General features: G+C 69.1%; 4 protein-coding genes and 1 long non-coding RNA gene across 8 annotated transcripts; 3 read left to right on the top strand and 2 right to left on the bottom strand.

Annotated features, from left to right (window-relative positions):
• Positions 1-422: 422 nt before the first annotated feature.
• Positions 423-6842, top strand: RAB1B (RAB1B, member RAS oncogene family). Its single transcript, XM_051841497.3, has 6 exons — positions 423-494; positions 1990-2062; positions 2296-2391; positions 2470-2565; positions 5181-5312; positions 5441-6842. The coding sequence occupies exons 1-6, from the start codon at positions 481-483 to the stop codon at positions 5633-5635; spliced, it is 606 nt and encodes a 201-aa protein (XP_051697457.1). The 5' UTR covers positions 423-480; the 3' UTR covers positions 5636-6842.
• Positions 3123-3809, bottom strand: LOC149128253 (uncharacterized). The gene is made up of 2 exons (XR_016224931.1): positions 3674-3809; positions 3123-3321 (listed from the first exon to the last, which is right to left on the bottom strand). It is a non-coding gene; the product is annotated as an uncharacterized LOC149128253 (long non-coding RNA).
• Positions 6843-7665: 823 nt separating the features above from the next.
• CNIH2 (cornichon family AMPA receptor auxiliary protein 2) lies at positions 7666-12618 on the top strand. The gene is made up of 6 exons (XM_051841496.3): positions 7666-7886; positions 11006-11074; positions 11470-11517; positions 11639-11751; positions 11832-11975; positions 12062-12618. The coding sequence occupies exons 1-6, from the start codon at positions 7806-7808 to the stop codon at positions 12087-12089; spliced, it is 483 nt and encodes a 160-aa protein (XP_051697456.1). The 5' UTR covers positions 7666-7805; the 3' UTR covers positions 12090-12618.
• A 299-nt stretch (positions 12619-12917) lies between these two features.
• YIF1A (Yip1 interacting factor homolog A, membrane trafficking protein) lies at positions 12918-16454 on the bottom strand. Of its 4 annotated transcripts, none has more exons than XM_051841494.3 (8): positions 16266-16454; positions 15148-15359; positions 14918-15022; positions 14757-14835; positions 14025-14082; positions 13775-13930; positions 13563-13656; positions 12918-13120 (listed from the first exon to the last, which is right to left on the bottom strand). In XM_051841494.3, the coding sequence occupies exons 1-8, from the start codon at positions 16294-16296 to the stop codon at positions 12974-12976; spliced, it is 882 nt and encodes a 293-aa protein (XP_051697454.1). In that variant the 5' UTR covers positions 16297-16454; the 3' UTR covers positions 12918-12973. The 4 variants fall into 4 exon arrangements, with proteins under 4 accessions (XP_051697454.1, XP_089175426.1, XP_051697455.1 ...); XM_089319300.1 differs by having other exon boundaries at positions 13563-13617; XM_051841495.3 differs by lacking the exon at positions 13775-13930.
• Positions 16455-19241: 2787 nt separating this feature from the next.
• On the top strand, positions 19242-22868 carry TMEM151A (transmembrane protein 151A). The gene is made up of 2 exons (XM_051841498.3): positions 19242-19504; positions 21417-22868. The coding sequence occupies exons 1-2, from the start codon at positions 19430-19432 to the stop codon at positions 22746-22748; spliced, it is 1407 nt and encodes a 468-aa protein (XP_051697458.1). The 5' UTR covers positions 19242-19429; the 3' UTR covers positions 22749-22868.
• The last annotated feature ends 756 nt before the right edge of the window (positions 22869-23624 follow it).

Genomic DNA, 23624 nt, shown 5'->3' with positions numbered 1-23624 from the left:
CGTCCTCGGGTTTGACCTTGAGCGAGTTTCCCGAGCCCCGGTTTTTTTTTTCCACCTATAAAACTAGTGTGAGGACATCCTCCTGGGCCCGTGGCTGTGCGTGAGGAGCTCTGACTAGTGCATGACCGGCGCCACCTTCCCACGCAGTGCTCCCAACCTGGGAGCCGAAGAGGGAGAAGGCGGGTGCGCCAGCCCGAGCCGTCCTCGGCCCGCGGCTACCAGGAAGCGGACTACAAGCTCCAGAAGGCAGTGCGCGGCAGGACAGGCGTGGGCTCGCAGCGACGCCTGCGCCGTGGGGGGTGGCGAGTCGGGCACCGTGGGGGACTACAAGTTCCAGTAAGCAGCGCGGCGAGGCCCCTGTCGGGACCGTGTGCGCCTGCGCGTCGCGGGCGGGGCCTCAGGGGCGGAGCGGCCACCATCTTGGAACGGGAGGCGGAGCAGAGCCGACTGGGAGCGACCGAGCGGGCCGCCGCCGCCGCCATGAACCCCGAATAGTGAGTGAGCCCCGCCCGCGCCGTCTGGCGCAGCCTCGGTCCCGAGTACGGGGCTGTACGCGTTCCGGAGTTGTCTGGCCCGGGTCAGGACTGTGCGGCGCCCCCACATCCGGGTCCCTCTACCACTGACACCCCCCCACACACATGCACACATCCGGGTCCCGCCCCTCCCCCCGGGGGCCCAGGACCCCGTCTTGACACCCCCGAGTCCTCGAAGCGGGGGCCCGAAGCGGCAGCCCCAAGGGCAGCGCTGGGAGCCGCGCGGCCGGCGCGCAGGCCTCCGCGGTCAGGTGACCCGGCAGCCCCGGCGTCCCCAGGCCTCAGTTTCCCCGGCTGTGCGGAGCCTGTCACGCCGGTTTCTGGGTTCAGACTCGGCTCTTTTGGGTCGGGCTCTTGGCGAAGAAGAGCAGCGCCTGGGGTGTGGAGCTTGGCGGAGAGGGGGCTCAGAGCCCTGGAGGCAAGCGAGAAGCGAAGTCGATTAAGCCCCGCAAAAGTGCGCTCGGGCGGGATCCGAGCGGCCCAGCCCCTGGGCGCGGGGCGGTGGTCCTCCGTCGCCTGTCTGAACCGAGAGGTGCGGCTCCCGGAGGATGGGCAGGGGGCTGCCCGGGAAGGCGGGGCGCGGGCTGTCCCGGCGGAGTCGGGATTCCGGCGTGGTGGAGGAATTCCTGGAAAGCGTGGGGAGCCCGTGTGAGCCCCCTGCGGCCGTGAGGATTTCGAAGGTGGCTCGGAAGGCCGGCTTCCACGTTGTCTCTGCGGCCCCTGGAGTGCAGGTGTGCCAGCCCTGGGGCCCTGCCCGCGCCCGCCTCCCGGTCTGGGGCCGAGGCTGGCCAGGCGCAGGGCCCGGGGCGGCGCTTGGTCCCGTCTCCCGCGCCTCGCGCTCGCGGGGTCTCCCGCGCCTCGTCCCGCCTTTGCCACCCTGCTTTCGCTGTCCCGCTGCTGCCGGGCCCGGGCGCCGTGGCGCGGCCTTTGCCTCGCGGCGCCGGCTCTGGGCCTCGCTGCCGGCTCGGCTCTGCACTCGGACTTCCCCGCGGTGCGCTCTGCTTCCTCTCTGCCGCTTCCCTCTTCTGCCCCAGCTGGAGGCTGCAGGTTTCCCCGGGCAGCGCCCCCCGGGCCGCGGTGCGGGGTGGGTGAGACCCCGCCTTGGGGCCCCCTCGCAGCTCAGTCTCCTCCCTGGCCTGGGGTCTCTTCGTGGCGACTTCAGCTGTGCGCGCAGCTTTGTCACTGAGCAGGTTCCGGGCTGAGCTCAGCTTTCCCTCTGGGGCCTGCCCTGCCAAGCCACTGGACGGGCCGGGAAGGTCTGGAGTCCTGGGAAGAGTCCCAGCGGCGGCACCGGGCTCTGGTTCACAGCATCCCGCCCTTCAGCGCCCGGCGCCCTGTCGCGTCCAGGGCAGCGCTCCCCCAGCCAGGCCTGGCGGGAGATCTGGGGGGCCGCGGCCGCGAGCCCAGGGTGGCAGCAGTGCGCTGCCTGCCCTCACACTCTCTCTTCTCTTCCCAGTGACTACCTGTTTAAGCTGCTTTTGATCGGCGACTCGGGCGTGGGCAAGTCGTGCCTACTCCTGCGGTTTGCTGTGAGTAGAAGCTCCCGTCCCCCAGCCTGGGGTCCCAGCTGGCAGCGGGGGGAAGGGCCCCCCAGAGCACAGTGGCTGCGAGACCTGGGGACCCAGGGTGAAGTCGTGGGACCCGCCAGTCACACATCAGACTAAATGGCACAGGGCCCAAACGTTGGGGTGCTGAGAACTGGGGCTCCCCTGTGCCCCACTGGGGCCCCGTGGCTGAGGCGCTGCGCTGGCCCCGGCCCTAGGATGACACGTACACGGAGAGCTACATCAGCACCATCGGGGTGGACTTCAAGATCCGCACCATCGAGCTGGACGGCAAGACCATCAAACTCCAGATTGTGAGTGTCGCCCGAGGGCCCCGGGGAGGGGGCTGCGGCCTGGGCCGCGGGCCGACTGTGCTGCTCGCTTGTCTGCAGTGGGACACAGCCGGCCAGGAGCGGTTCCGGACCATCACCTCCAGCTACTACCGGGGGGCCCACGGCATCATCGTGGTGTACGACGTCACCGACCAGGTACTCCGGGGCTCCCTGTCGCCAGCGGTGCCTCCCTGCCTTAGTCCGAGATTCGCACGTCATCCTGGCCTCTGCCCTGACAGGGGACTGACTGTGTGCAGGCTCACGTGCAGGGAGGCCAGCCTTCCAGAACCCTGATGCAGGGGCTCGGTGGGACCAGGCCGCAGCTTCCCCTCCGCGCCAGACTCGCCCCTCGGGGTTTTAGTCAGCTGGGTGGCCGCGGTGCTGGACCTGTGGCTTCCTGTGTGAGACAGGGGCGGCACTTGGAGGGCCCTTGACCAGGAGGCCCGGGAGCCCGGTGTGAGCAGAGCCCAGGCTGTGCGTCTGCTCTCACACCGCTGGCAGCGGCCGGAGACGGTCTGTCCCCTTGCGACACTCATGCGAGGGCTGTGTCCCAGGAGGCCGTGGGCTCAGGACGGCGGGGGCCCTGGGCGAGTCCTCCAGCTTGTGGAGGGCAGGGGCAGGAAGCGCAGTCTTTCCCCCCCCACCCCGAACCTGCCGCTGCGTGGGGTCCAGCCCCAGGCGGAAGGGGTCCCTGCTCCCAAGGGCAGCTGCTCTTTTTTTAAGACTTATTTATTTATTTATTTGAAAGACAAAGTTGGCAGAGAGAGAGAGGTTTTCCATCCGCTGGTTCACTCCCCAGATGGCCGCAATGGTAGGAGCTGTGCTGATCCGAAGCCAGGAGCCAGGAGCTTCTTCTGGGTCTCCCTTGTGGGTGCAGGGGCCCAAGGACTTGGGTCATCTTCCAGTGCTTTCCTGGGTCATAGCAGAGAGCTGGATCAGAAGTAGAGCAGCCGGGTCTCGAACCAGCGGCCATTTGGGATGCCGGCACTGCAGGCGGCGGCTTTACCCTTACGCCACCACGCCAGCGCTGGGCTCTGGCAGCAGCCGCTTCTGAGCTTGCCACCTGCCTGGTTCTGGACAGCAGGCTGGGTGAGCCGTGCGCCACTCCGGCCCTCTGACTCCACCCTCCTCTCCCCCCGGGGAGGTCGGTGTCCCCAGTGTCCCGTGAGGGCTTCTGACTCGGGGGCTCTTCGCTGGCTCACACGGTGCTTTCCCCACGGCCCCCCCTTGTGCCTCCCAGCTCAGCCCCAGGCCTCCACCTCACCCCTCCCTGCATGCTTCTGGCCCCTTCCGTGGTCGCGCTGCTTCCCGTGGGCTGTGCCGGCGTCGCGTGGCCCCTGCGTGTCTGGGTCTGCGTTCGCCCGTGCACTCGCCGCTGGGGTCCGGGTTTTGCGCACGAGGAACCTGCCTGCAGAGGCCCAAGTGGCTTTGCCTGCACTCGCGGTCAGCCGGGGCGAAGCCGTGTTGGGACCCAGGGCTCTGCCTTTCGGGCAGCCCCTTTCCTGCCCACAGGCAGCCTCTCCCGAGCCCCACCCTGGCCTCGCCAGCTCCTCCAACCCCATCCTCGTAGCCAGATCCCTGCTGGCCTGACCAGGAGACTTCCCTCCCCCACGCAGCCAGTCCCAGGCCCCTCATAATGGCGCTGATGAGGATAATAGCCGCTCTGGCTAATGAAGCGCTTGTCACACAGGGCCGCGTCCCCGTGTCTCTCCTGCTGACAGCGGCCCTGCTGGGAGGTCCCATGCAGACGGAACCTCCCGGAACCTGAGGCCCGGAGGGGGCGGGTGGTCTCCCAGAGACCCGGAGGGATGGATTGAGACGCACTTCAGCCAGCACAGCCTGGCTCTGAGCCTGTGCGCCTAGCACCGCGCTCCCTGGCTAAGGGCCCCTCGTCCCGGCCCTGGGTTAACCCAGGCACCCTCAGCTGCTGACCGTCTCGGCGTAGCTGCGGGCACTCTTTCCAGAACGCAGGTGTGAGTGGTCCTGCTGCTCCTGACTGTCCGAGACCTGGCCGGGCTGAGGCTCCTGATGTCCTGGGTGGCCCCTCGCCCCGGCCAGGGCCTGCCTCCCAGCAACATCCGGCGTCTCCCCTCCCCACAGAGTCCTGCTCTGTGACCTGGCACGTGCTGTCTCCCAGCCTGCACCTTGGCTGCGCAAGGCCAGGGCCGCTGAGGCAGAGGTGGTCCCGCGGTCCCCTGGCCCTGCGTGCTAGACGGCCTTGCCGTCGCGTGCGTCCTGACCTGCCCCTCCATGTGCTGGATGCTGTCGGGCAGCGACCAGCACAGGGCCCAGTTCGGGACACGGCGGGAAGCGTACGTGTGACCCAATGTGATGTCACTAGGTCTCTGACCCCAGGGAAGGAACAGTGGCCGGGGCTGGAGCGCTGTCCTCAGATCCGTCCTTTAGCCAGCTGCTGGGGAGCCTGGAGGTCGCGTGATGGCACCCTTGATGCCAAAAGTGGGGAGGTGGTCGGCTCTGTGCGCAGCACGCCTGTGCGCCTCCTGGGCTGCCTCCGTGAGGGCTCCCACTGCCCCCGGGGCCCTGTGGCCACCGCGGGCACGCCATGATTCTCGCCGTCTCCCTCTGGTGCCATTCGCTCCCCGCATGCCTGGGCCTGTGAGCGGCTCGCCAGGAGACAGCTGCGGACGCAGAGTCGGCTTCTGGTCCCTGAGCCCAGGGCTGCTGGCTGCCCTCTCCCCTTCAAGGGAGCCCCTGCTGCCCAGCGGGGGGGGTGGAAGTTGGGAACAGTAATTTGTGACCCTGGCCCCCAGGAGTCCTACGCCAACGTGAAGCAGTGGCTGCAGGAGATCGACCGCTACGCCAGTGAGAACGTCAACAAGCTCCTGGTGGGCAACAAGAGCGACCTCACCACCAAGAAGGTGGTGGACAACAGCACGGCCAAGGTGAGCGCGGCCGGCGCGGCCCCCGCCCTGCCCCGCCCTGCCCTCCCCTCCCCTCTCCTCCCCTCTCCCCTCTCCTCCCCTCTCTCCTCTCCTCCCCTCTCCCCTCCTCTCCCCTCTCCTCTCATCAGGAGTTTGCAGACTCTCTGGGCATCCCCTTCCTGGAGACGAGTGCCAAGAATGCCACCAACGTGGAGCAGGCGTTCATGACCATGGCTGCCGAGATCAAAAAGCGGATGGGGCCTGGGGCGGCCTCGGGGGGCGAACGGCCCAACCTCAAGATCGACAGCACCCCTGTGAAGGCGCCTGGCGGTGGCTGTTGCTAGGAGGCACACGGGGTGGGACTGGAGGGGCACCTGCAGATGATGCCCCAGGGGGGCAGGAGGGGCCTCCCTCTCCTGGGGTAGTTGAGTCTGTGGCTCTGGGGTGTCCTGGGCTCCCCATCTCCCTCCGGCCCATCTGCCTGCTGCCCTGAGCCCTGGTTCTGTCAGGGCCCCCGCTGGAAGACACCCAGGACTGGGGCTGGGCTGGGCTGGGGCCTGCTCCGCCGCTGCCTCTGGGTCACCGAAGCTGCCCCCGCCCCTCCCCGTCTTTGGAACGAGGGCTCGTCTGTCCGCCCCACCCCTGTATGCTGCACTGGGTTCTCCCTCCCCGTCTGCCTTCCATCCCCTCTTCCAGAGCCCAGGGCCTCCCTGGCCTCTGCTGCCCCAGACGCAGTCAGAGCCCGGGGGCAGGGAGTGTGGCCAGGGGATCCGGGCCCTGGGCCCTGGGCCGGACCGGACCTCAGGACAGGCATGAGGGCCCAGCAGCCCGCCCTCTGCACTCCCCCTGCCTCGCCACCCCTCCCACACTCACAGCTCCAGCCGTCCAGCTGCAGTGGGGTCTGCGCACATCCGGGGCAGGTGGGCGGGCGGCTGTGCCAGGCCTGTGTCTTGAGCTGCGAGGGAGCCTGCTCCTGCCGCCCCCTGCCCTGCCGGAGCCAGGCCCTGCGCTGCCTGCACACCGTTCCCCTTTGTCCTCACGGCAGGCGGAGGCGGGAGGCCCACCGTGCCAGAGGCCGGGCACCAGCCTTAACCCTCACCCTGCCGGCACCCCTCCCTCTGCCGGAGGCGGCACATCTGGCTTACTCTGCCCTTGCTGCCCTTGGAGCCTACGAGGGCAGATCCCCGTCCCCCACCGCCACTTCTCTGGGGGTTCTGAACGCAGCCCAGGGTGGGGGGCCTCTGCCCATCCCTGCCGCCTTGGTTGTAGCCCCCGCCTTGTGGCACAGCTTCTGCAGAAAAGCAGACCTTGGTCTCCACGTAAGAAGCCATGTCCCTGTGCTGTCCACCTGGCCCGCCCCTGCCCTGCCCTCTGACGTGTATTTAACGCCCTGGGCTGCCCTGCGGGGTCTGCCCTGCCCCCGGTTTCCCTCTGGTGTCATGTCAGGCGTTTTGCTAGGAAAAGCCACTTGGGGAAAGATGGAAAAGGACAAAGGAAAAAAAAAATAAATTTCCACCGGCCCTCGGGTGAGCCGAGGGTTTTTGCAAGGAAGTTGTGGTGGCTGAGCGTGGTCTGTGGTCAGCCCTGCGGGGGGTGCTGGGGGTGGGCCTGGAGCCCTAGGCTTGGTGGGTGCAAGGGTCCCGGCTGGGGGCTGTGTCCTAGGGTTGCTGGCAGAAGCCCTTGACCCACATACTGGGGCCAGGAGAGCTGCGTGCTGTGCTGCCGCCGTGGTCTGTCCCCAAGGGCCCAGCATGATTCTGGCAGGGAGGCCGGCAGGCGGGCGGCCATCAGCGAACACCTGGTGAGCCACTGCCAATACCCACGAAGGCCGGGGCCGGGGCCGGGGCCGCGTGTCTGGTAGCATCAGAGCCGGGGGGCCGCAGGCTTGCCCCTTGGCACCTGGCCCGGGTCCCCGGTGCCATCCCTTCTCTGTGGCTTCAGGCCAAGTGCTTTTGCCCACTGGGACGGTGACAAGTGTTTGGCACTTTGAAGGCCTCAGTCCAAGCTCCCGCCTGGGTGAGGCGTGGTGTGTACCCGTCCGAGCCAGCTGACCCAGGGTGGCTGTTGGGGCCGGCGGGCCTCGCTCTCCGTCCCTGTCTGCTTGTTCCTAAAGGTGCGCCGCCGGGGTTCCGCGGGGTGGGAGCCAGGGGGCGGTGCCCGGGGTTCGGAGGGGAGCACAGCGCCCAGCCCCGCCCGAGGCCGAGCACACGGCGGCCCCGCCCCCGGCTCCGCCCCGCCGGCTTCGCGGGCTGGAGAGCGAGGGAGCCGCGGGCGAGGGATCGCAGGATGAGCGGTCGGGGCCGGGGCAGCCGGCAGCGGACGCGCCCCCCGAGCCCCCCGGCCCGCGCCCCGCGCCCCCCACGGCCCCGCGGCCCCGGTCCCGGCCGCGCCGCTCGCGTTCCCCGAGCCCCGCGGGCCATGCCCGGCCGGCCCTAAGTGCGGGCCGGGGGGGGCGTCCCCTTGCGCCCGGGCCCCGCGCTGGCGCCCCCCGGGCCGCCGCCCGGCGCGGGGGCCATGGCGTTCACCTTCGCCGCGTTCTGCTACATGCTCACCCTGGTGCTGTGCGCCTCCCTCATCTTCTTTGTCATCTGGCACGTAAGGCCGGGCTGGGGCTGGGGGCGGGGTGGGGGGCCGGGGGCGCGCGGAGCGGGAGGGGGCCTGGCGGGTGGCCTCTGAGCCTGGGGAAACTTGGAGCCTCCTCTCTGCTATCCCCCACCGGTCGGCTTCGGTTCGCCCCCATTAACACCCCCATCGTCGGTCGCCTTCCTGGGGGCCCCCCTTCCTCCCGCCGCCGCCCCCGCGTGTCTGTGAGTCTGTCGGTTGGCCCCTGCCCTTCTGCCCCGTGCAGCCCGGGGGTTGGGGGAGGGGTGCAGAATTCTTTATTTCTTGTCCTCCTCCTCTTCTCCTTGCAACCAGCCGCCCCCATTTGTCCGTCCAGCAGTTTGTCTGTCTACTGCTCCCCCCACTCTTTGTGGGTTTTTCCAGCCAGAGTGATGGAGCCCGTTGCTATGGCAACTGCATCTGTTTACAGGACCCACATATCTCAGAACCTATTAACCCATTCCCTTCCCAGCCCCCTCCCTGACCAAGCAGCGATTGGCTCTAAGCCGCTCCAGACCTGCCCCCCCCCTCGAGCACCTGGAGTCCCCCGCCCTCTGGCTTCTCTCCTAGCCCTGCCCCCACTTTGCTCTGTCTCCCAGCCTCTTGCTCTGTCCCTCACTCTGGGCTGCCCTCACCCCTGCTTCAGAATGTCCAGTTGTACCCCTGGAGCTCCCCGGGTCTCTGTCCCCTCCCCTCAGCCAGCTCCAGCTCCTATCCCGAGGCCCTAGCCCTTCACTGCCCTCCCTCCCCGCCCCGCCCCACCCCCACCAGCTTGCCAGGTTGCCCGGCTCTTCCTCTTCGCTGTGCTCACACGTCCCCTGTGGGAGTCCTCACCTCTCCCCCTCTCTCCCTGACCCCTCTTCTCCCTCCCTCGCCTCACCTGCTCCCTCCTGCTCGCCCACCTCCTCTCCTCCTGGGACTGCCGCCAGTGCTTTTGACCCACGTCTGCTTGGCCTGCTTGGCCGTTCCCTGCCGCCTTTCTCTTTTCCGTGGCTCCGTAGGCCCTGCACCCCTACTGTGTGAGCAGAGAGCCCCACAGGCCCTCTGAACACACCCCCCCCCCCATGCCTCTGTCCTCTGCCTTTGTTCCTTGCTTCTCTCAGTGGCTTTGGCTTTTCTCTCTTACTCTCCCCCTCCCTCCATCCCCCCTCTCCCCCTCCCTTCTGGACCTCTGGGTCTCCTGTCCCATCCCAGGGCCGTGGACAAACCTGGGGGAAGGGGCCAGGGACTGGAGGGAGTTGGGAGCCACAGGCTCCGGTGCAGCTTTTCTCCTGGGGGAAAGGCTCCCGGAATTCAGGAAGCTCCACGGAGGACCCCTCCCCACCCTGTGGGGTCCCGTGTCCTCCTGTGTCTGCACAGACTCTGGGGGGCTCGGAGGGCATCGGGCCGGCGGGGCGAGCACCAGGAGGGAGGGCCGAGTGCCGGCTTCATCCGCCCACCGCTTATGGAGCACTTACTACAAGCCGGGCCCGTGGCAGCCCGGCCGTCCGGCTGGGGGATCTTAGCAGCCGGGCTGCGTGCTCACTGCTGCGGCAGGCTAGTCGGTCCCAGAGTGCCCAGAGGGAGGCCTGCTGAGCGGGGCAGGGCCCAGGAGCTATGGTCCTCTGTCCAAAGCCTGGTAAGAACTAGAACCTTCCAGGGCAGGACCCTAGATGCAGCCCAGGCCTGGCTGGTCGCTAGGCAACCCTGGTGCTGAGTGACGTGTGTCAGCTGTCACTGTGGGGGATTGTTTGTTCCGGGCTGGGGGGGGGGGTGTGCTGAGTCAGCGCCAGGCAGCCTGGGGGGTGGGAGGCGCGACACCCGCCGGCTGCTGGTGGTGCCAGCTCTGGGGCAGACAGACGGCACCCTTCCGTTCCCTGCTGGCCCCTCGCGCTGCGCCTGTCAGCCAGGCGGCCGCCCAGAGTCAGTTGTTGGGGGGGAGCTCCAGATGGCTCCGGCTCCCCCCAGGAAGCCAGTGTTCTTTCCCTCCGAGCGTCTGGGGTCTGGGATGCCTGGGGGTGGTGGGCCTGCTGCTTCCTGGGGGCTCTGCTAACAGCCCGTCCCCCCAGGCCCCGGGCCATCATCCCCTCAAACCCTGCTGCCCTTGAGAGTTGCCCACCTGTAAGGACACTGCCATCTGCCAGGCCGTGGGCTCCCTGCCTCCACTTCCCGGCCACGAAGCTGCGCACACCTCCCATCTGCGCCCCCACTCACCCCCCCAGACACCTCGGGCGGCTCCCCTGGTGCCCGAGCGGTCCCCTCTGTGGGCACAAAGTGGGATTTTACGGCTGGAGTCAGACCGGGCTGGAATCCTGGCGTAGCACTAGCTAGCTGTGTGGCCTGGGACAAGACGCTTCACCTCTCTGTCTTGAAACTCAGGGCTCGCCACAAAGTGAACAGAGACGGCATCTTATTCCAGAAACTCTGCATGGACTTCGAAAGTTCTTTGCACCGAATAAACTCACCTCTAAATTTTGTTTTCCACAACCCATCATCGTACCGGTTCTTGTGTCAGTAGGCTGTTGCAAGCATTAAGTGAGTCAGTACAGAGCCTGCTGGCAGAGTGAGCGCCAGGGCCGGCTCGGCCTAAGACGCCAGCCCGACCCTCAGCTGCCTCGTGGCCCCCGCGGCTGCCCTCCGTGGCTCCCCGCCGCACTGGCTCTGCCCTCCGAGGACACCGTTCTGCCTGAACTTCCACACTAGCTTTCCTTCCTTCCCCCGCCCCCTCCCACGTTCACGCCAACCCTGGCACTCCCCGAATGCGCCCCCTGTGCCTTTGTGCCTGCTGCTCCGCTGCTTGGACTGCCACCAGACACCCACTCGGGTCAAGCTGAGCCCGCGTCCCCCACAGGCTGGGATGCGTTCAGAGTCCTGCCCCATGCCTGCAGCGCAGCGCTCAGCACAGGGCCCAGCAGAGAAGCGGCCGCGTCTGGGGAGGCTTTGCAAGGGGGTGCACACGGACACTGGGGCCGGAGCTGGGGATCGCGACATGGGGCTGCTCCAGGCCTTGCTCTCGCTGGGCCCGCTTCTCCACTTTCGCCACAAGCGGCTTCTGGCCAAGTCCCCAGAGGGCCGGGTAGGGAGAGGCCACAAGCTGCGACCCCAACCCTGACGAGGACCCGCCCCTCCCCCAGATCATAGCCTTCGACGAGCTGCGGACCGACTTCAAGAACCCTATCGACCAGGGGAACCCAGCGCGGGCAGTAAGTGATACATGTGCTGTGCCGAGGTGTGTCCGTCCGTCTGTCTTTCGCTCTGTCGTGGGTGGGCATGCGGGCGAGGGGCGGGAAGCCCGGGTGTGGTGCGCGGCCGGGCCCCTTCCTCTGTCCCCGCCCCGAGCGAACACCTGGCGCGGGCTCCGGGGCTCGGGTTCCTGCGGGCGGGGCGCCGGTTGCCAGGCTCCGGGCCGTTGCCGTGGAGACGCGGGTGAAGGCCCCATGGTGACGGTCGCCATGGGGACGGCGCGGCTGCTTCCCTGCCGCGCCAGCAGCGCCGTAGGGACCGCTCTGGCGCCCCCTGGCGGCCACGCGCCCGCGGGGAGCGCCCGGCGCCGGCCCTTTCGCCTCGACCATCGCGGCCCTTTGCTCTTCCCCTACAGCGCGAGCGTTTAAAAAACATCGAGCGCATCTGCTGTCTCCTGAGGAAGGTCAGTGTCGGGCTGCCGCAGGGCCTGGCTCAGCCCTCTGCCAGCCCGGAGCGAGGGCGAGGCCGGGGCCCCAAAGCCCAGCCCCTCCACGCCCTGGAAGGCGGGTCTGTCTCTCCCGCAGCTGGTGGTCCCAGAGTACTCCATCCACGGCCTCTTCTGCCTCATGTTCCTGTGCGCGGCGGAGTGGGTGACCCTGGGCCTCAACATCCCCCTCCTCTTCTACCACCTCTGGAGGTGAGGGCAGCGGCGGCCGGGCGGGCGGGCGGGGCGGGGGGCTGCCCTGGCGGGCGGCACTCAGGCGCTGCCCCTGCCAGGTACTTCCACCGCCCCGCGGACGGCTCTGAGGTCATGTACGACGCGGTCTCCATCATGAACGCCGACATCCTCAGCTACTGCCAGAAGGAGTCCTGGTGCAAACTCGCCTTCTACCTGCTCTCCTTCTTCTATTACCTGTACAGGTGAGCCCCGCCCCGGCACGCGGCCACGGGGTGGGGGCGGGGGGCCGGCTCGCTCAGGCCTGGCTCCCGGCTCCCTCTCCCTGCAGTATGGTTTATACGTTGGTGAGTTTCTAAGGGGGAAGCCGGCCAGGGAGCAAAGCCCAGAACGGACCGGACGCCTGTGCACCCCCAGCCCTGCCCCTTGGCCATGGAGGCCTCAGCCCTGGGGAGGGAGGGGGCACTGGTGCCCCCAGCCTCTCCAGCCCCCCCCAAACTGCTGCTGCGGGAACCCCCCGCCTTCAGAGCCCTTGCCCTTGGACTGGGGCTGGGCAGAGCTCTAAACACGGGCGGGGCTCCTCTGCCAGCCTTTGGGCGTGGCAGTCCTGTGAGGGGCGGGACCTCCGGCCTTGTCCATTTCGGGGAAACCTTGGGCCACCACCCTCGACCCCAGCCTGAGGCTCCCCCTGCAGGTGGGGGGGCACCCACACCGGGAATGAGCGGGCTCAGCAGGGGGCAGCCCCATCCCTAGTCTGCCCTCCCCCCAAGCTCTCCACTTGCCCCGCCCCCACCCCGCCCCTTGGACCCACTTTCTATGTCACCTGGAGGAGTCCGGCACCCCCTCCCCGGTCATTTGTGACAAAACACGAATAAACTACTGCAAACACGTGGGCCCAGTCCTGCTCCTGAAAGCCCTGGGGGGCTGCGTCGGGACCAGCCCAGAGCTGTATCCCCGACGGCTGGCCTCAGCCCGCCACCCTGACCCCACCAGGGCCCGATGCACCAGACTCCGGCTCCCCCCTCTCGGCTGCTGGAGCCCTTCCTCTGCCTTTCCAGGCAGTATCAGGGGGGGGGGGGTTCCCCCTCTGCCTAGGCAGCCCCCAGCCTGGGCCCCTGGGCAAGGCAGAGGTCCAGAGGTGGCTGCACCGCCCCCGCCCCAGCCCCAGGAACAAGAGTCGGACAAAGTCAAGGAAACCACGTTTTCAATGTTCGGAAAAAATCAGTGCCATGTGGGGCCGGGGTCACCGCACCAGGTGGGAGGTCAGCCAGTATATGATGAGGGGCTGGAAGGCGGCGGCTCCCAGGGTCAGGTAGAGCTGGAGGCGCTGCCGGGGCGCTGAGGCCCCCACACTGTCGGGGCCCAGGGCTGCGGTCCGCAGGGAGCGCACCTGGAGGAGAGCGGAGAGGAGGCGGGGCTTGGGGCGGGGCGGGGCCTAGGGCTGCGGTCCACCTGGAGGGGAGGGGAAGCGGGGCCCCGGCCTAGGGCTGCAGTCCGCCCGGAGCCCACCTGGAGGCAGGGAGCGGGGCGGGGCCCAGGGCTGCGGTCCGTTAGGAGCGCACCTGGAGGAGAGCAGAGAGGGGGCGGGACGCGGGGCGGGGCGGGGCCTAGGGCTGCGGTCCACCTGGAGGCAGGGGGCGGGGCGGGGCCTAGGGCTGCGGTCCACCTGGAGGGGTGGGGAAGCGGGGCCGGGGCGGGGCCCAGGGCTGCGGTCCGCCAGGAGCGCCCCTGGAGGGGAGGGAAGGCGGGGCATGGTGGGGCCCAGGGCTGCGGTCCGCAAGGAGCGCCCCTGGAGGCAGGGGGCGGGCCGGGCCGGGCCGGGCCGGACTCACCGTGAAGTACACGAGCGCACACGAAGTCCAGGCCAGCGCCACGTAGTAGCCGTCGCTGCCGAAGAGCAGCCCTGTGAGCACACTGAGGATCATCCTGGCGGGGGGAGGGGAGACAAGGCTGCTGGCCCCCAGGGTCGGCCCCGCCCGCCCTCAGACCGGCCCTGAGGCCCCGGGGTTCCCTGTCCACACCAGGGCCGGGGCAGGGCGCTCACCCCACGTATTTGTAGCCGCTGTAGGCCAGCAGGTGGAAGGTGCTCAGCTCGCTGTGCACCGTGGCCAGGTAGAGGCCCAGGAGCAGGGCCAGCACCTCCACGACCACCCACACGAGCGCCGTGCTGGCGCACAGGCCCAGCACCTCGGGGGAGAACCTGCGGGCGGAGGGGGCGGAGGGGCCGTCAGAACCTCGTGCCGCGGCCCCCTGGGGCGGGGACGGCCCGGAGGGAGGGCGGGGCAGGCACCAACCTTTGCTGGATGCCCAGCGCCATCCCGGCCAGCAGGACGTAGGTGACGAAGGCCATGGCTGCCGAGAGCAGAGGGAGGCGTCAGCCAGGGACCACGGTCAGCCTGGCGGCCCCGCAGGAGCAGCACGCGGGCTCAGCGGGCAGGCCGGGCTGTGCCAACACAGGGGCCATGGGGACGGCCCCGCCGCAGCCCCCATCTGGTCAGCACCGGCTGCCTTCACAGCACGGCCAACGCCAAGGGTAACTTGAGGGCTCCCGGAGCGCCCAGAGCCAGGGACCAGGCCTCAGCGCAGCCTTCGCCAGTCCGTCCTGAGCCCCCTGGGAGCGCTGGACCTGACGGGCCCCCCACCAGTGGGCACCTGGAGCCCAGAGCCAGCCCTGCCCCATCCACGCTGTGCGCCCTCGAAATCCTCCAGTGCCTCCGAGTGGGAACCCAGAAGGGGGCGATGACTGGCTCAGGGAGGCAGGGAGGGCTTCCTGGAGGAGGGGGTATGGCGCAGGACGGGAACAGCTAACATTTACTGCCGCTCCCCGTGTGCCGGCGCCACGCCGCGTCTCCAGCTCCCATCGCGGGAGCTGCAGGAAACCCAGGGCTCCGCGACACGGTCTCCAAGAGGGGCCCTGCAGGCACAGGGGGGCAGCGCCCTCCTGCCCCCGCCAAGTCCCACACAAACCACGTGAGCAGCTCCAGAACCCCCCCGCACCCCCAGTCCCGAGCCGGGCGGAGGCTCACCGGGGATGTAGAGGTCAGGGGCGTTGAGGTCTTGCCGCGGGGGCAGAGGCACATCGCGGCTGTACCGCAGCTCCCAGTTCTGACAGAGAGGAGAGGAGGGGCTTGAGGTCTGGGCGTGGCAGGAGGGAGAGCGGCCCGCCCACCTGCGGGGGGGGGCTCACCTGGTGCGTGTAGGGGAAGACCAGCAGCCCTAGCTTCTTGGCCACATAGGCTGTGTCCACCGCGAAAAAATACTTGAGTTTGTTCATGGACACAAAACGGTGCAGCTGGGAGGGCAGAGAGCAGGCTGTGGGCCCAGGGCCTGGCCGCTGGGCACGCCGCACGCCGCTCAGGCTCGAGGCCCAGCCCTGGCCAGGATGCCCGCCCCCCCAGCCCCGGGGGCAGGCCACACCTCCTTGTGCACCATGTCCTTTCCCTGGGACGCGATCGAGCTGCCGTAGGCCATGGCCACGTTGGCCATGGGGTCGCCGAGCAGGTGGTTGACGCTGAAGGCCACGTCGGCCCCTGAGGCCGCGTAGCCCCCGGGCTGGCTGGGGTAACCGCCACTCGTGTCGTCGAAGAGGGCCGGGGCATCTGGGGCTGTCCGGACCCTGTGCTTGGAGCCTGCAGGTTTGGAGGTAGCTCCCGAGGTTGACAGATACCAAGCCTGAGCCCAAACCACCCTGGGCAGCCCCGCGTGCGTCCTGGGGGCACCAGGAAACCCACTGGGGAGACGGGCTGGGCGAGGGGCCGCTAGCTCAGAACTCTAGCGACAGATCCTTCGCTAAACACAGAAAAGTAGCCGGGGCCAGGGTGGCGGTGCAGCGGGTTCAACCACCACCTGCGGCACGCCCAGCCCGTGCGGGGTGCCCAGCTCGCTGCTAATACGCCCCGGAAAGCAGTGGAAGATGGCTCGGGTACTCGGACCCCTGCAGCCATGTGGGAGACCCGGATGCAGGTCCAGGCTCCCGGCTGTCGCCTGGCCCAGCCCTGGCCGCTGGGGTCACTGGGGAGTGAACCCGAGGATGGAAAATCCCCCCCCCGCCCCTGCCCCGTCTCTCTGCCTTTCAAATAAATAAAACGAATCTTTGACCAGAGAAGCAGCCGTGAGCGCTGAGGCGGCGCCGGGAAGTGGTGGCCGCCCGGGCATTCCCGGCGGCCTGGCAAGTAAAGTGATTTGAGCTGAACCGCGGGGAGCGGGTAGAAGCTGGCTATGTGGACATCATTAGGAGGGCGTCCCTGCCAGAGCACGAGTGGGGAAGCCGACAGCTGGCCACGCGGAGGCCCTGGGCAGTGGTCAGGGTCACGGTAGGGAAAAGAAGTCTGCAGCCGGACCCCGTCGGTGCCCGGCACCCTGATCCCAGCTGTGCAGTCACCGGCCCGAAGGGGCGCAGTGGAGGGGTCTCGCCGGGCAGGACCCCGGCGGACACCCTCGCCCCGCGCACGGGACTCGGCCGCCACTCTCCCTCACGGGCTCGCCTCCGGCCGGCCCGGCCAGGCCGCGCCCCGCCCGCCCCGCACCCCACGCACCGTGGGCTCCGTAGCCCGAGTGATAAGCCATGGCCGCGACGCTCGCGCTCCCCGAGGGCCTGCTGTGCCTCCTGGCGGGTACGAACACTAATAAGGCACTTGCTCCGCTCCCCGGGCACCGACCGAGGCTAGCCGGCAGCCCGACACGTCCCCGGGCTGGGCGACTTCGGCCGCCATATCCTTAGCGTCACCCTTCGCCGCCTGCCATTGGCTCTTCTGCTGCACGGACTCTCCCACCCCCTCTCCTAATTGGCTACTGGCGTGCCCTTGCCGAAGCCAATTCGGCAGTAGCTAACTTCCGGAAGCGAGGTGGGCGGAGCGACCCGAGGCGCTCTCGGATTGGATAATGGGCTTGCTAATTCGCCCCGGGGAGCAGCCAATAGGCGGGAAGGTGCTGGGAATTATTTCCGCGCCTGCGCAGTGTGGCACTTGACGCTCGCCCTGCCACGACTACACCCGGAGAGCGGCGGCCGGCGTCAGGGCAGAGAAGTTCGCTGACGGGACGCAGCCCGGGAGGGAATGGCCAAGCCTCGCCCCGCCCTGTCCGGGTTCGCTTTCCTGCCCTGTCCCCCACGTCTCACCCAACCCTGGAGCGGAGCCTCGGCAGACCCGGCCGGGCGAGCCCCGTGATGCGGCCTCCTCCCGCCTCCCACGCCTCCTGTCCGAGAGGGCTGCTGTCCACCGTCTGGTGCTGAACATGCGCTCCCGCCCCCGCCGCCCTGCGCAGACCCCCGGGGCCCGTCGCTGGAAGGGCCCGAGGGCTCCGCCGCGCGCTCCCGCGCACTGCGGGTGGTGCAGGTGGGGCGGGGTACTGCCCCCGGCCTGTCCAGCCTCGCTCAGGGTCCAGCCGGTTTGGGGGTGCAGGTGTGCTGATCCGTCTCCTGAGCTGCAGCCAGAACTCCTGAGTCATCGCCGGTCCTGTGGGCCTCAGGGGGCCCCTTCCTCCCAACCCAGGTTCTGACCGCTGCCACCCTGCCCGGAGACAGAGCCCAGGGGCCGCCATCGCACAGACTTCCAGCCGCGGCTTGCTGGAGGGCACCATCAGCGCCTTTGCGACCTGCCTAGTGTCCGGCTATGCCGGTGACCCGGACCCCCAAACAGCTCGCGTGGTCCCCTCACGGCGGCTTTGCTGAGACAGCGCCTCCTCCCAGGGTGCCCTCTGCTCTCGTGTCCACACGCCCAAAGCCTGGTTATCCTTTAAATGTTGGTTTATTTATTTGAAAGTCAGAGTCATGCAGAGAGAGAGCTCTCCATCCGCTGTTGGCCGCAACGGCCAGAGCTGTGCCAGCCTAGTTACCTTTTAAAGAGTCAGCTCAGGGGTCGGCGCTGTGGAGTCGCAGGTGTAGCCACTGCCTGCAGTACCAGCATCCCATATGGGCTCAGGTTCGAGTCCCGGCTGCTCCACTTCCGATCCAGCTCTCTGCTGTGGCCTGGGAAAGCAGTAGAGGATGGCCCAAGTGCTTGGGTCCCTGCACCCACGTGGGAGACCAGGAAGAAGCTCCTGGCTCCTGGCTGCAGCCAACTGGGGGGTGAAGCAGCAGATGGAAGATCTTTCTCTCTCTCTCTCTCTCTCTCTCTCTCTCTCTCTCTCTCTCTTTCTCTGCCTCTCTCTCTCTGTGTAACTCTGACTTTCAAATAAATAAACAAATCTTAAAAAAAAAAAAAGTCGGCTCGGCTCCTCTCTCGCAGAGGGACAGGGGTCAGCAGCCTGGTTCTGGACACTCCCTGAGCACACCCAGTTCTGCTGGGCGTGCGTTCAAGAGGCCGGGACCTGCGTCTGTGTCGCTCTACACTCCTGCTCTGTACTTGCATATAGAAGACACTCAGTAAGCATCTGTGCCCTGGAAGTAAGTAAATGGCTGGAAGCCTGGATGGGTCCCAGTGATCTCCTCTTTTTAAAAGAATTAGTTTATTTATTTGAAAGGCAGAGTTACAGAGAGAGGTAGAGACACACACACAGAGGTCTTCTGTCTGCTGGTTCACTCCCCAAACGGCCACAACGGCCGGAGCTGAGCTGATCTGAGCCAGGAGCCAGGAGCTTCTTCCTGGTCCCCGAGGCAGGTGCAGGGGTCCAAGGCCTTGGCCATCTTCTACTGCTTTCCCAGGCCACAACAGAGAGCTGGATCAGAAGAGGAGCAGCCAGGACTTGAACCATTGACCACATGGGAAGCCAGCGCCGGAGGCCAGGGCTTTAACCTGCTGCGCCACAGCGCCGGCCCCCAGTTACCTCCTCTTGAGATGTGCGGAAGAGGGTGCTTCACCAGATGGCCTTTGAATTGCCCTTCACCCAAACACCCACAAGGAACGGAACCAAAGAACCCACCCAGCCATGGCAGCTCCCTGTGTCCCACCCCCCGACTGCCTTGCTGGGGGGAGGCCCAGATCCAGGAGCACACACCTGGGAGGATCTGAGGCCCCGAAGGGCCAAGGAGCAGCACGGGGGCCGTGCACTGTCCCTGGGAGGCGCTCATCCCGCACAGGGCAGGCCCACTGCCCTGCGCGGCTGGATGGAGTGCTTGTGAGTCGAATCTGATACCTTTCCGTTCCCATTTCTCATATGGGAAAACTGAGGCCACACAGCCGAGGGTCCCCTGCCCCAGCCGCCAGCCCGCCTGCCCTAAGCGAGCCCAGCGCCGCTGTCCACCGTGTGCGGCCCATCAGCCCGCTCTGGGTTGTAACTGGCCCCTTCCACAAGTGGGGTCCCGGGTTGGGGTCTGGGTGGGCTTGACTCGGGCCTACTCCCTAGACGTGGGGCCGCCGGCGCCCACCCCCTCCAGGGTTCTCTCCATTTTGCACCCGGGAAACAGGCGGGCGCCAGACAGCGAGGACTCGCCCAAGGTCGCCCCGGCCAGCGCGGCCCGGGGGAGGACCCGGGCGCCCCGCCGCGGGCCGGGGCTTCTCCGAGGGCGGGGGCGCGTGCGGTGCCAGGCGCTGCCGGCGGCGCCGCCGGTGCCGCGGGGGCGGGGTCAGCGGAGGGCGGGGCGCCGGGCACCGCGGCCGCCAACGCCGCCGCCGCCGCCGCGCTCCGCCCGGCTCCCGCTCCGCGCACTCCCTCCGCGGCCGCCGAGCCAAGCGGACGCCCCCGGGGCCGCGCTGCCGCCCTCCGCTCTCCCCCCTATCATGCCCGGGGCCCGGGCCGGGGCCGCCCAAGCAGCCAGGACACCATGCCCGAGGGCGGCGGCGGCGACGGCGGGGAGGTGCCCGCGCTCATCCCGGACGGCGAGCCGCTGCGGGAGGAGGTACCGGCGCCGGGCGGCGGGGCCGGGGCGCGGGCTGGGGCGGCCGCGGTGTGTCGGGGGAGGGTTCGGGAGGGAGGTCCCGGTCCCTCTGGGCAGTGACGTCATCGGGGTGGTCTGCGCCCCACCGGGGGTCCCTGGGCCTTGGGGCCCGTGCGGGGGCCGGAATCGAGCGGCAGGGCAGAGGGATGGGGGCGACTCCTGACCCTGGCACCCCTCAACCTCAGCGCCCGGGAGGTGACGTCAGCGCCTGGCCCCCACGCGCCCCGTTCCGCAGCGCGGCCAGGGATGCCGCCCGCACCCACGCCCAGGGCCACGGGGTCAGGCCCCCAGCCCTGCCCGGCGGCTCACGAGGTGCCGGTCGGCGCCTGCAATGCAGCAGCAGTGGCGGAGCCCCGCGGGTGGGGGCAGGGAGAAGCGGGAGGAGGCAGGCGGCCTCTGGCCCCCTCCCCCTTCTCCCCCACCTGGGGACTGAGGGCCCCTCTGCTGGCTGGGACCCCTAGGACGACCCCTGGTCAGCCTTAGGCAGGAGGGCGTGCAGGGTTGGGAGCCCTGGTGGAGCCGCTGGGGTAGGGCGGCGGTGAGGTCTCTGCAGGGGGCTGTGTGTCCCCTAACCTGGGGGAGACACAGGTCCGGTGGTGCAGTGAGGGTCTGGTGTGGCCCTTGGCTCTTCACCCAGTGGTGTGTGTGCGTGTGTGCGTGTGTCCTGCTGTGGGTGGGTCCTCCCCATGGAGTGGGGTGTGTGTGGGTGTCAGGTTGCAGCAGGGGTGGGGGAGGGGCGAGGTGCACTGTGGACAGCTGAGGGTCTGGTGTGTTTCTGGGCTTCAGTGTGTACGTGAGTGTGTGAGTGTGAGTGTCCCGCAGTGGATGGGCCTGTGGGGCAGGTGTGTGTCCCTGTGCACCTTGCTGGTGCTCCCGGGGCAGGTGAGATGGGCAGCTTGTACCTGTGGGGGGGGCGGGGGCGGTCAGTGATTCGATGATGGACAGGTGTCGGGGCGTGTGCATCTGACTGGCCCGTGCAGGTGGGGAGGGGGCAGGGTGTGCGCCTGAGGTGGGTGATGGCAGATGGGGCTGCCCAGGCTGGTGGGGCTGCCGTAGAAGAGGCGCCCCTTTACCCCACCTCCACTGTTCCCACTTCCTTCTCCCCCTTCAGCTCGCCTCTCCCCAGCCCCTCCCCACAGGCAGTGCGTGTGTGTGTGCATGTGTGTGTGTGTGGCCGGCCAGGCCACCAGCCCTGCCAGCGAGGGTGGACCAGGGAGTGGCCCCTGCTGCCCAGCCTCCCCGCCCTGCAGATGGGGAGTGGAGGAAGGCCCTCCATCTGCTCCCCCTCCCAGCTCTCCCCCTCCCGCCCTCCCCAGGGAAGGAGTTCCAGGATAACCATGGTTGCATTCATTCCCACACCCAAGCCCTGTGCTAAACCTCCCCACTGACTCCTCGGCGCCACCCAGTGCACAGAGGGCGAAACTGAGGTGGCCGGAGGACCAGGGATGTGCCCACAGCGGCCCGGGGTTCTGGGCAGCTGGGCTCCCAAGCTGGGGCTCTGAGCCCTCCGACGCCTGCCACCTGGCCCGCGGCACATCACCGGGAGCAGGCGTCCAGGCCGAGAGAGGGCGGGGAGACAGCCGAGGGCACCCAGGAAATCAGGGCCCGCGCTCCGCGCGTTCTGGCGGGCGGCGTGTGTGCGTGTGCGTCCTCGGCCCTCGCGGGAGCTGGGTCTGTTGTCCCAATGGCCCCCGCGGGCAGAAGGCAGCGCACGGAGGAGGGCCGGCTCGGGGCAGGTGGGCCCGGCCTGAGCCCCGCGGCGGCCGCGGGAGCTGCTGGAACCGCAGGGCCGGGAGAGCTCTCGAGCCGCTGCCCCCGTGCCCACGGGCCAGGCCCGAGCCTGACTCCGCCCCCTCTCTCCGCCCGCCCGCAGCAGCGACCCCTGAAGCAGTCCCTGGGAAGCTCCCTGTGCCGCGAGTCGCACTGGAAGTGCCTGCTGCTCACCTTGCTCATCCACGCCTGCGGCGCGGTGGTGGCCTGGTGCCGCCTGGCCACGGTGCCGCGCCTGGTCCTGGGTCCCGAGGCCGCCCTGGCCCGCGGCGCCGGCGGCCCGCCGCCCACCTACCCGGCCAGCCCCTGCTCCGATGGCTACCTGTACATCCCGCTGGCCTTCGTCTCCCTCCTCTACCTCCTCTACCTGGCCGAGTGCTGGCACTGTCACGTGCGCTCGTGCCAGGCGCCGCGCACCGACGCCGGCACGGTGCTGGCGCTGATCCACCGGCTGCAGCAGGCCCCGCCGTGCGTCTGGTGGAAGGCCACGAGCTACCACTACGTGCGCCGCACGCGCCAGATCACGCGCTACCGCAACGGCGACGCCTACACCACCACGCAGGTGTACCACGAGCGGGCCGACAGCCGCACGGCGCGCGGCGAGTTTGACTATTCGGCTCACGGCGTGCGCGACGTCTCCAAGGAGCTCGTGGGCCTGGCCGAGCACGCGGCCACGCGGCTGCGCTTCACCAAGTGCTTCAGCTTCGGCAGCGCCGAGGCCGAGGCCTCGTACCTCACGCAGCGCGCGCGCTTCTTCAGCGCCAACGAGGGCCTGGACGACTACCTGGAGGCCCGCGAGGGCATGCACCTGAAAGACGTGGACTTCCGCGAGTCGCTCATGGTCTTCGCCGACCCGCGCAGCCCGCCCTGGTACGCGCGCGCCTGGGTCTTCTGGCTCGTGTCGGCCGCCACGCTGTCCTGGCCGCTGCGCGTGGTGGCCGCCTACGGCACGGCGCACGTGCACTACCAGGTGGAGAAGCTGTTCGGCGCCAGCTCGCCGCCGCCCGGCGCCGCGCCCAGCGGGCCGCCGCTCGCCCGGGTGGCCACGGTGGACTTCACCGAGCTGGAGTGGCACATCTGCTCCAACCGGCAGCTGGTGCCCAGCTACTCGGAGGCCGTGGTCATGGGCGCCGGCTCGGGCGCCTACCTCCGCGGCTGCCAGCGCTGCCGGCGCTCGGTCAGCAGCAACTCGCTGCCCCCGGCCCGGCCCAGCGGGCCCCGCCTGCCTTTCAGCCGCAGCCGCCTCTCGCTGGGGGCCGGGGGCCGCGCCACGCCGGGGGTCTTCCGCAGCCTGAGCGGGGGGCCGCTGGGGCGCCGTGGAGAGGACACGGAGCCCCTGGAGAGCCCGCCGAGCTACGAGGACGCCCTGTACTTCCCGGTGCTCATCGTCCACGGGGACAGCGGCTGCCGGGGGGATGGGCAGGGGCCGCTCTGAGCCCCCGCCCCTGCCGGAGCAGCCCCCACCCCACCAGCCCACGGGGCGGGGGGCGGCTTAGATGCCTGAGCAAGTGTCCGCAACAGGAGGGCGAGCGCCCGGCCACTGCCGGGGGTGGGGGTGGGGTGGGGTGGGGTGGGGGGGCAGGGACCCCCGGGCCCTCTGTGGGGAGTGGACGCGGCCTAGGTTGAGACAAGCGTCCCCAGCATGGCTCCCCTCCGTCACCACCACCACCTGGCACTCCCTGCGACAACGCACCATCCGGCGGGGGCGGGGAGGGGCTCCCACACTGGGCAGGGGTGGAAGCTTCCAGAAAGACAGGGCAGGGGAGGAGTCCTGGGGACAGCCGCTGCCTGCGGCAGACCCGCAGCTGATGGGCTCTTCCCTGCGGGGGCTGAGGCCACAGCAGGAGCCCCGGAGCAACCCAGAAGCACACAGTGGTGGTTTGGGGCCACGCCCTGCCGGGCTGGCCTTCCGGAAGCTGAAGAACTGGTGGGGCCTGCAGCCTGGGCCCCGCCGCCTGCCTGCCCGCAGCTCCCAGGCACCTCCCCTGCTGGCCCCTCCCTGCCAGCCCCCTCGCCTCTGCCCTGGGCCCTGGGCCGACCCCGAGGTGCAGCCCCCTCCCCCGGGAGCCTGGTTCTGGAGCACAGCCTTGCCGCCGCCCACGCCGAGCTCCCCGGCGCCCGCGGCACCCCCCTCCCTGTCCAGCTGCCCCTGCTCCCCGGCCCCGCTCCCCAGCCCACGCCTGCCCCGTCACGGCCCTGGCCTTGTCCTCGCATTGCTCCCCGGACTTCTCTGCTCTCTCCACCTCCCTGATGGCCACGGGGCTGGGGCCGCGGGGCATCCGAGGGGCGCTGGCCTTGGCCGCAGCCTCTT

This window comes from Oryctolagus cuniculus, chromosome 1, assembly GCF_051225735.1.
Source record: "Oryctolagus cuniculus isolate XC-2025 breed Fujian yellow rabbit chromosome 1, ASM5122573v1, whole genome shotgun sequence".
NCBI lineage: Eukaryota > Metazoa > Chordata > Mammalia > Lagomorpha > Leporidae > Oryctolagus > Oryctolagus cuniculus.
This window is presented reverse-complemented; position numbering and strand designations above follow the sequence as displayed.